Source organism: Canis aureus, chromosome 5 (genome assembly GCF_053574225.1).
Source record: "Canis aureus isolate CA01 chromosome 5, VMU_Caureus_v.1.0, whole genome shotgun sequence".
NCBI lineage: Eukaryota > Metazoa > Chordata > Mammalia > Carnivora > Canidae > Canis > Canis aureus.
In genome coordinates, this window is record NC_135615.1 from 69,803,098 (window position 1) to 69,813,091 (window position 9,994).

Consider the following 9,994-nt stretch of genomic DNA (forward strand, 5'->3'; position numbering starts at 1 on the left):
AGCAGGTAGGGAACAGGAAGGCCCAATGTCGATCCTGAACAGAGACAGATGATGAATGCAACCAGGTGTAGAATCCATGAAAAACCTTTATTCTCTATCAGGCTCCCCACTTTACTTACCCCGGATAACTCCCTGTCCCAAAATTTGGATTAAGCTACAGACAGAGGATGGAAGAGAGTCTCTTCCTATCCTCTCCCTATGCTGGTGCCAGCTCCTTGCTCCAGCTTCTCTTGGCCCCATTAGCCACCAATGGCCAAGGGCAGAAGGTAGAGCTGGTAGCAGGGAACAAGGATGAAGCCCTGCCTCCCTCATCACCCTCTCATAGCACCCCCCTTTGGAAGCGGGTCTTCCCCCTGGCTCCCCAGGGAGGGCCTTCCTCTCCCATGTGGAGTGTCCCTGTTGAAGACAGTTTCTCAGGCGGCCTTGATTGCCATGGTACAATCCTCTGGTTTTTCCCTTCCTCATGGCTAGGTTCATTGGAGGTTCTGTCTCTGGAGCTTTTGTCCCTAGGGAACTGGCCCTTAGGTGGTTTAGTCTTCCAGAGATCCTGGCCACCATACTCTGCCAAGGTCTCATCCCATATGCCAAAGTCCTCTGAGAGGTCCGACTTCCGTGGCCTAGCTCTTTGGCGATTGGCCTCTCTGTGTTCCGGCCCTGTGGGAGACTTGTCCTCAATATCTGGGTCTTCACAGAGTGTGGGCACCCAGGTCCTGGCCTTTTCGGAATAGGAGCCCCTGGGTTTGAGGTCTTTGGGGGTGTGGTCATCCAGGGCAGTCATCCGCTGCGGGCAGGTCCGTCCAAAGGTCTGTTCCCCACAGTCTGGCTCTTTGGTGAACCTGTTCTCTAAGGCCTGGTTATCTGATAGTGTGGGCAGCTGTGGCCCAGCTCTTCTGTAGCATGGGTCCCTGTACTTGATCCCAGCAGTAGTTTTGTCTGTAGTGGCCAGTCTTTCCAGGGACTTGTGGCGTTGTGCTTTGAGCCTCCAACAGTCATCCACATAGTCTGGCTCTCTAGTGGTCCTGTCTCTGTAGGACTGGTTTTTTGGTGGTGGGCTTGTTTGTGACCCAGCCCTCTCACAGGTCTGTGTCCTGCCATCTGGGCACAAGTTGGGCTTGTCTCTGGGCCGGCTCACCTCTGGGCCAGATGTCAGTGTTTGTTTAAGAATCAGGTACTGTTGGGGAAGAGTACAGACACTGTACCAGGCAGGACTGCTTAAGCATAGAGCAGGAGGCTTTTCTCTAAGCCCCACCCCTGGCCCTAAACATGCAGGAAGGGCTCCAAGGTAGTGCCTACCTCCTTACGGCTACTGATAGCCTGTTGCAGCCACAGCAGTTCCATGGCCAAGTGGTTGTGGTGGTACTGGAGCTCCCGGAGCTCTGTGGGGCTGTAGGGCAGTCCTGGACCTGCAGCTTCTGTGAAGGAGGGAAGAAAAGAGGGAGAAGGCTTTTAGGGGTACACACTGGGTACTGGCTACTCTCCCCCTCCCTACCCATGAGTGCCATTAACTAGGCATGGGGAAAGAGGAGAGGGATGCACCTTATTGAGCACAAGACTTTCACTTTTCAGATGGGGAGGGGTCCCTGGGTGGCGCAGCGGTATGGCGCCTGCCTTTGGCCCAGGGCACGATCCTGGAGACCCGGGATTGAATCCCACATCGGGCTCCCGGTGCATGGAGCCTGCTTCTCCCTCTGCCTATGTCTCTGCCTCTCTCTCTCTCTCTGTGACTATCATAAATAAATAAAAATAAAAATAAAAATAAAAATAAAAAAAAATAAAATAAAATAAAATAAAATAAAAGTCAGATGGGGAAGCTGAGGCCGAGAGCAGGTCAGGGGCTTGCCCTGAGTCCAGGCAGAGAGGTACCTGGGTTCTCCATACTTGGCGTATCTCTGATCTCCTCTTGGCTGACATTCCTGGCTTTCCTGCTGTGCTCATCCTGAAACCAGAGGCTGTCACTTCTGCAAAGAAGACTTCCTGAGTCTGCCGAGCTCTTTCCTGACCTCTTCAGCATCACCTCCCCCAAGACAACATCTCTCTCAGGTTCTTTACTTGAGAAGCGGCTCCAAAGTTCCTGCTGTGGATCTGGTGCCCTCCTTTGGGGTTTCCGGGTCCGATGGTATTTTGCCTTCTAAGAAATTAGAAGTATGAGAACCTCACAGCTAAACCATCCAAAAACATCTGGGTGCCCAGATTTAGCATGCAAAGTGGTAAGGATTAAGGACTGTAATGTGAAGAGTGGAGTCGCTTCCCCAGAGAAAAGCTTGTCAACAGGAAGGGGTGGATGCTACCATTTCTCTGCATTCCCTGCCCAGGTCCCTCCTCCCCGCCCTTCTTCCACTGGGGTGTTTAGTACCTCTGGGAGAAACTGGGGCCTGGGAATCCAGCCCTCTGTCCACTGAAGCGTGCCCAGATCACCCTCGATTTCTCGTACAATAGCCTCATACTCAGCTCGAAGGCTCTGGAAGTGGCGTCGGACCAAGAAGCCCCGGACGCAGGCCTGGCGTGGAGAATAAGGGGAAAGAAAATGCTTATCACTGCAGAAGCGGGAACTTGTGGGGGATTCTCCTGGAGAGGTCATCCCAGGGACTGTAAGAGGGGATCTGGCCACGGGGAAAGGGTAGGCGGTTCCGTGCGTCAGGACAGTCTCCGAGCGTTCAAGGGAGGATGCCCGACTGGATCCCCCTTTTGAATTTGAGGCCCTTCCCCCCACTTCCTGGATCCCGCAGGAGCGTACGGGGGAGTGGCGGGGCGGGGGGGTCCGTGGGTCCCAGCATTCTTCAGGTGGGGGTGGGCCGGTGATTCTAGAGGGGGGCACGAGGGAGGGCGACTGAGCGTGGCAGCCGCATCTCGTCCGAGCCGCCCAGTCCGAGATCCCGCGGTGGGAACCGTGCGCCCCCGGCCCGCTCCGCACCTGCAGCGCCGAGACGCTCCACACCAACCGCTCCCGCTCCATCCCGGCGCCCACGGACCCGCCGCTCGCCGGGCGCCTACGAGATGCGTCACGAGTCCGCGCCGCGCGCAGGCTCCGCCCCCGTCTCCATGGCAACCTTGTTCCTCCCGCAGTGATGCGCGGCGTCCGGGCGCAGGCTCACCCCTCGCGCTCGCAGACCCCGCGCTGGGAATTGCAGCCCCCGAGCTGGCGCGTCGGTGCCACCGTGTGTGGCGCCCGGTGCCTCCGCGGGGTCGGGGCCGGGGGCTTCCCCGGGTGACGGCGCAGGGAAGGCAGGAAGCACACGGAGCCGGTGTCTGTCTGTCTGTCTGTCTGGTTTAATTCCATCCAGTGCCCCCCTCCCCCATAGCACCTGGGGGGCCGCGAAACACCCGATCGAATCAGTAAAAAGTCACAGTTTAAACGGAGTGAGAGGTCCGACTTGGGGCCGACGCTACGCGGCGGACTGCTCCTCAGGCTCGGCGTTCTCCGCCAGGTGCAGCTTCTGGCTGTGCCGGTCAAGGATTGTGACGCTCTGGACCTCAGTCTGTCCCGCCCCGTCCGCCCCTCCCCAACTGCACTAGGGCGGGGGCGGGGGCTCGGGTGATCCGTGGTCCAGGTTGCAGTCCACACCTGCCCCCCTTGCTAGGTGGCTTATCCCTTCTCTCTTGGTCTAGATCTTGCAGGTACGTGCACCTGCACTATTTCTGGCTTAAGACTAGATGGGGATCTCCCACCGAAATCAGTGAAAATAATTGTCCAATGTTGAAAGAGTAGGAAGACATCCGACAAGCTTTGCCATGGATTGGTGTCAGCTAAACTACTTGCAAAGATTTTCTTTCTTTTAAAGATTTTATTTTGGGGGCGCCTGGGTGGCTCTGTCAGTTAAGGGTCACACTCTTGGTTTTTGGCTCAGGTCATGATCTCAGGGTTGTGAGATGGAGCCCTGCAGGGGGCTCTTGCCTGGGCATGGAGCCTGTGTAAGATTCTCTCCCTCTCCCTCGGCTCACCCCATCTCCCTCTCTTAAAAGAAAAAAAAAATTATCTTTTTCACTAGTGTAACTAGAAGTTTTATTTTTGAGTAATCCCTACATCCAACATGGGGCTCGAATTCACAACCCCAGAGACTGGGAATCCTGTGCTCCATCAACCGAGCCAGCCAAAAGCCTCACTTGCAAAGATCTTCGTAAGTACATAAATCACATTCCCTGCAACTACCTTCCTCCTGCTATTTGGGTGAAATCTCTGTGTGGGGCAGTTTGTGGCTAATTCTTCAGTTCCACAGAAAGGGGAGAGAGGTTGGTTATATTGTAAATACTCCTAGAGGGTGGTGGGAAGAAGGGAACTCATCTCAGCTGTGGGAGGTGTAGACACACATACACACAGAAGGATTGCCCAGAAAGGATACATAGAATTACTAAGATCTTCCAGCTGTCAACAGAGAGAAAAGGAGGTTTCTGTCAGGAGAGGCACCAGGCCAAACCTCGGATGCTCTGGGAGCCATCTTGTGGGGGTTGAGGCTCCATGCACCCCCAGCTTTTCACCCAGGGGCCAGGACTAGCCTTAGGTTTACCTCCCCCACCCCCAGTGTCGCGGGGAAGAGCAGCACCCAGCCCTGACCCACATTGCTAAGCAGCTGGTCCAGGTTGCGGTCAGCCATCGTCTTCTTCTGTTCCTCAGGCAGCCCCTCAGTGACCCCGTCCTCTTCCTCTTCCTCCTCCTCCTCCTCCCCACACACGTCCAGGCTGAAGTGCAACCGGGCCAGCTTCTCCTGCATCTCCCGCACGTGCTCCAGCTGCTCAAAGGAGCATTCCTTCCCTGGACAGCACCTGTCTGAGCTCTGGGAGCAGCTTGGGACCCGGTCCCCAGCCACCTCTCAGAGACCAGGCCCTCCACCCCCACCGCCACATACCCTCTTGGCCCAGCCCCTGGAACTCACCAAAGGCCTGCAGCCGGCCTGAGTGAAAGTCATTGAGCAAGTTCAACAGTCCCCCCTCCATCTCATAGACGTCGGTCACCTCGGTCAGAAAGGAGTGCTGCAGGGGGGTGCCTGCAGAGCCGCCCCCACTTCCAGCCAGCACTGGGCGGCATTTCTCCTTGCCTACCCTGGTTGGGGTGGGTATGACCATGGTCACAGGGTGGGAGTGGCCAGGTACCCAAAGGGTTTTTTTATGCCCTTTATGTACTAATTCATCTTCCTCTCTACTCCAGAACAGAAAGGGATGTTTGTTCTTGTGGCCCTGCCCTGAGCACCAGATTGGGATGGGAAGGGAGCGGGTGAGGAGAAGGGAGAAGAGGTCAAAAGAAGTTTCTGTTTTCAGATGACCCTCATGGCCAGAACCAGGCCTGGAAGGGGGCTTTTGGATTCCTATCTGAGCCCTGCCTTCATTCTTCACCTGACCCCGAGTATCACTTGCCCTCACTTGGGGACATTTACTCCTTATTGCCATGACAGCCATCTTATCTCTCCCCAAAATGTCTTTCTGCTCCTCTTCTACTTCAAAACTGTTTTGAATTTTCCATCACCCCAGGATAACACTGAATGACCCTTCTCAGCCTGCCCGCCCTTCTCTCCTGTTGCATTCCCTACAGTCTTTGTTCCAGCTCTGAGCTTCTGTCACACCCCACTGTCACCATCCCCAGACATCTGTCTCAGGCTAGTAGTGTGCAAAGCCAGAGGGAGGCATGATAATGGGAGAAAGAACACCTCGTGTTTAGTGGGAAACACACATGGACAGGTTGAAGGGTAGGATGCAAATTCCTAATCATTAAGAAAAATTTAGCAGAAAATTCAAATCGTACGTACACCTGAGTATCCTGTTACCATCTCCTGCTCCATGATTCTCTGGGGCCACAAACCACCTGTGGTTCTGGGAACCTTCTGGGCAATATTTTTCTTCCATGTCAGGCAGGTCCTTTGGCTTTGACATTGTCTCTCTCCCGTGTGCCCTATAGCCTCTCAGTTTCTGGCAGCATCGCCTCACTCCCTTCTCTAAGGTGCACAGTCACCCATTTAGCTTTACCCTAGGCCTGAGGGCAGAGATTGGGGCGGAGGCATCTCTGAGTTCTCAGGAGCCAGTAGGGCAGCCCCAGGGAAGGCATCAACTGTTGCTTAGTAACTAGGCTAAGGCTGTCTTTACCTTCCTTCCCACAGGGCTCAGCCCAGAGTTGGGGTCCCTCCCTCCTTGCCTTGCTTTCCTTCTGTACCCACCTCTTGAACTTGGCCCGCTGTTTGGGGGATGGCAGATGAGGGAGTCCCAGGGCCAAGGAGCCGCTGTGGCTGGTGGGCACAGGGACCCTTCGTAGTGTGCCCGGGGCCTGGGCTGGCTGGGTCAGGCAGGGCTTGGGACTCCTTTTCTTCTTCTTGTCCTCCATTGGATGCCAGTTAGGCCTCAGGTCCCACTGAGACAGTGAGAGGCAAAGTCATCACTTCATCCCGCAAGCCCTGAGAGCCGCAAAGCAGGGGCCCTGGACCTTCTGACTGTCCCCTCCTCTGTCCAGTATGGGCAGGGCCAGAGGCCAGTGCCTTCCTGCTGGGGTCTTGGATGTGTATTGAAGGGCCTGCCAGGACCCAGCTTAGGCCCCCCGCCTGCCCTCCAGCCCCAGCCTGAAAACCTGGCCCGCGCCTAGGAGGGGTGGAGCGGCCACCATCCTCCCGCTGCTGCTGCTGGGATTTCCTGCCCCAGTAGCGGAGGGGCGGAGCTGGCACGGGAAGGGAGGGGGCGGCGGGGCGGCGGGGCGGCGGACTAGCAGCGCCTTCACTGGGCCCTCTATTCGGCCAGCGGTCCGGGCAGACGCCGACTAGCCCCTCGGCCCCGTCAGTAAGGGGGGTGGCCAAGTCCGGGGGGGCACCTGGGGAGACCTGGGTGTCGGGCAGTAGCCACCAGAAGACGGGGACGGGGCTCCCCGACTTGGCCGCTGGCATCCGGCCCCTGCCGCCCGCGCCCGGCCGCAAGGCTCCGGCGGCTCCCAGTCGTCCGGGCCGGCGCGCCGCCGCTTCCCTCTCCGCAGCCGGAGGGCGGCTCCGCTTCCGCGGCAGCCGGGGCGGGCGGGCGGCGGGCGGCGGGCGGCGGGCGCACTCGGCCTCCGACAAGGGCCGCCGCGGCCGGCACTGCTCAGCCCCCAGCCCAGCTCCACCCTGCGCCTCAGGCCGCTGAGGTCCTCCCGGGGGAGCCCGGCCTCTCCCAAGCGGCTCGCCCTGGGCCGCACTCTGGGATGGTGGCGCCACCGGGGGCATAAGCATCGGAATTGGCCCCCGGCTGGCTGGCCCCGAGGGGTGTGGTGGAGGGGAGACAGGAGCACGTCCTGCGTCTCGCGTTGCAGCAGCTTGGCCCTATTACGGACTCGGTAGACGAATTGGAGCAGGAACCCCTGCTCCCCAGGAAGGCTGGGGCTACCTGGGATCTATTTCCCACGCTCAGTCTTCAAAGCCGTGTGCCGCCAAATGGATCGCTCAGCGGGGGAGCCAGGATCCAAAACGGAGCATCAGACCTGCGACGTCCTGCACCCTCCCACACCCTGGACGGGGGCAACTGACCTGGAGGTGTGGGGTCTGCACGGAGGCTTCCGAGCGGGTCCCTCCGCCCTTGCTGCTCCCCTCTTAGGGAAGGGAGCCGTGGAAGTGGAGCTGGCAGGAGGCAATTTGCATTTAAAGCGAAAGTGACCTCCTTTAGCGGTTGGGATGCATAAGATGGGAGGAGCCTACGGCCGTTCCTAGGCTCTCCCCCTCACCTGACTTCACCTCCCCACCTGAACTAAGGTGACAAATGTTGGTTGTGTGATGGCAATCCAAAAACTCACTTTCCCATCGGTTTGGAGAGAAACTACAGTCCCTTACAAAATGGTGGTGGCTTTGTCAGAAGGCCAGGGTGGGGGGATAGGAGGAGGGAAATGTACATAAGCAGGAAAATAGATAAAAGCACAAAGGATATATATACACACAAGCCTATTAGCAGCAGCGGCGGCGGCAGGAAGGAACTGCAAGAAAAGACAACCACCTATCAGGTCTAAGTCGCTTGTTCAGCACTTTACATACGCTTAATCTTCATAACAATCCCGTAGGAATACTGTCACCATCCCATTTGCTGAAAGTCAACTAGTCTTTTTTTTTTTTTTAAGATTTTATTTATTCATGAGAGACAGAGAGGCAGAGACATAGGCAGAGGGAGAAGCAGGCTCTCTGTGGGTAGCCCGATGCGGGACTCGATCCCAGGACCTGAGCCAAAGGCAGACGTTCAACGGCTGAGCCACTCAGGCACCCCCAACTATGGTCACTCCTCCTCATTGATAAGCAGTGGGGGCTCTAGCCGGCATCTGATGGAGGGAGGGGACTAAGCCTCCTCCTTTCCCACCCCCAGGTCTAGGAGGGAATCGGGCGATTACCTGGCGCTTGACCCCAGCCCCCAGGAGGGAAACCCGAGCGCCACGCAGAGGCTGGCCCGGTGCCGCCTGTGCGCCTTGCAGGCCAGATCGATGGGGCAGCTGTTTAAAGCCCTGGCAGAGGCTCCCAGCTCAGGTCCCCGGAGAACCATCTGATGCAACAGGAGCCAGGCTTATCCTTGGCCTGGCTGCCCTGCGGTCTCAAATAACTGCCGCGGGGCAATATGCGGGGCACCCTGGTCCACCTTCCCCTCCCACAGGGCAGGAGCAGCTTCCCTGCACCTGGGCCTCTGGGTAAGTTAAGGCATCCACACAAGGACTTGCCCACATGCTTCCAACACCTAGATGGTTCCAGAAGGGGAGACATTAATTCAGGACTTTTTCAATAACCAGAGGTTGGAGGGAGGGGTCTGCAAAGGCAGAAAGAACAGTTGGGAAGTTGCTCTCCTCCAGCTGTGAGAGGGGCTCCAGGGCTCCTCCAGGAAAGTGGTGACAGGCCCGGGTGCAGCCCTAGGGCTCTAGGGTGAAGCTGTTCTCAGAGATGCTTGGCTTGGGGGCTTCAAGAGTTGGGGCAGCTTCTCCTGACTCCTTCCAAAGGATCTTTGACTACAGCCATGTGGCCAGCACAGAGAAGTATCAACCTGTTTGGAGCTTGATTAGAGGGGGCAGAGGCTCTGAGGGGACTTTCTTCCCCTTCTTCCATGAGGAAGGCATTGTGGAGGCCTGGAGGGAAGGGGCCTTTACTTGTCTCAGGCCATTTGTTGGGCATTCACATACCACCCTTTATGCCAGGCCAACCCAGCCTCCAGAGAGAATAGGGTGCTGGGACAGGAGCCCCAGCTTTTGTACCTGGGCTTGGTTGGGTGAGCAGGAGTATGTAAGAAACCAACCCATTCTTCAGAACTGCATGCAAAAGTGCTCTTAGGGAACGTACAAAATCAAAGGAATTCAGAGGTAGGCCAATGCCAGAGGATGCTGCCCATAGCAGACAGCCCTGAACAGCAGTGGTGACTGTCCAGCCATCTGATTTGGGCTATGCCCAAATTGGCCTATGCCTAGGTCTCTGGTCTCCTTACCTTATGCCTTCCTCATGGATCTTCCCGATGGTCAACTTAGCACCTTCAGTGGTTCCCTGTGTTCTCTGGATCTACTCCAAATCCCCTAACCTGGCACACAGGTTCTCGGTAACATCCTCCTGTTGCCCTCCTGTGCACCTGCACCTCGAGGTGAACTACACTACTAAATCGAGTTCTCAAACTTCTACTTGCCCTTTGGGTCATAAGGCCTTCCCAGGTGTCCACCCCTAGCTCCTTGCTGAAGGGGACAGGAGCTTCCTTTGTGCTCCATGGCACCACCAGCTTTGTCTTAAGGGAACTTTCTGGGGCACCTGGGTAGCTCGGTCAGTTCGGTCAGTTAAGCATCTCCCTTTGGCTCAGGTCATGATCCCAGGGTCCTGGGATGGTGCCCCCTGTCAGGGCCCCTGCTCAGCGGGGAGCCTGCTTCTCCTTCTCCCTCGGGAGCTCCCCCTGCATGTGCTCTCTCAAATAAAAGTATTAGAAGAAGAAAAAAAACCCAGCATCTTTCTCCAGGGAGCAGGTTGGCTCAGTCAGTAGAGCATGTGATCTTTGATCTAGGTGTTGGGGAGTTCAAGCCCCACGTTGGATATAGAGATTACTGAAAAAAAGA

At 56.9% G+C, this 9,994-nt stretch overlaps 2 protein-coding genes across 8 annotated transcripts; both read right to left on the reverse strand.

Moving 5' to 3' along the window:
- Window positions 1-68: 68 nt before the first annotated feature.
- IQCC (IQ motif containing C) lies at window positions 69-3,089 on the reverse strand. 2 transcript variants are annotated; one of them, XM_077898692.1, is made up of 5 exons: window positions 2,912-3,089; window positions 2,354-2,497; window positions 1,864-2,128; window positions 1,294-1,412; window positions 69-1,171 (listed from the first exon to the last, which is right to left on the reverse strand). In XM_077898692.1, the coding sequence occupies exons 1-5, from the start codon at window positions 2,951-2,953 to the stop codon at window positions 320-322; spliced, it is 1,422 nt and encodes a 473-aa protein (XP_077754818.1). In that variant the 5' UTR covers window positions 2,954-3,089; the 3' UTR covers window positions 69-319. The 2 variants fall into 2 exon arrangements, with proteins under 2 accessions (XP_077754818.1, XP_077754817.1); XM_077898691.1 differs by lacking the exon at window positions 2,912-3,089 and having other exon boundaries at window positions 2,354-2,680.
- Window positions 3,090-3,245: 156 nt separating this feature from the next.
- On the reverse strand, window positions 3,246-7,674 carry CCDC28B (coiled-coil domain containing 28B). 6 transcript variants are annotated; one of them, XM_077898699.1, is made up of 5 exons: window positions 6,141-6,331; window positions 4,869-5,035; window positions 4,554-4,747; window positions 4,338-4,360; window positions 3,246-3,438 (listed from the first exon to the last, which is right to left on the reverse strand). In XM_077898699.1, exons 1-5 carry the CDS (start codon window positions 6,302-6,304, stop codon window positions 3,384-3,386), a joined length of 603 nt encoding a protein of 200 aa, XP_077754825.1. In that variant the 5' UTR covers window positions 6,305-6,331; the 3' UTR covers window positions 3,246-3,383. The 6 variants fall into 6 exon arrangements, with proteins under 6 accessions (XP_077754825.1, XP_077754826.1, XP_077754827.1 ...); XM_077898700.1 differs by lacking the exon at window positions 3,246-3,438 and adding an exon at window positions 7,467-7,674 and having other exon boundaries at window positions 3,763-4,360; XM_077898701.1 differs by lacking the exon at window positions 3,246-3,438 and adding an exon at window positions 7,327-7,467 and having other exon boundaries at window positions 3,763-4,360.
- Between the last annotated feature and the right edge of the window lie 2,320 nt (window positions 7,675-9,994).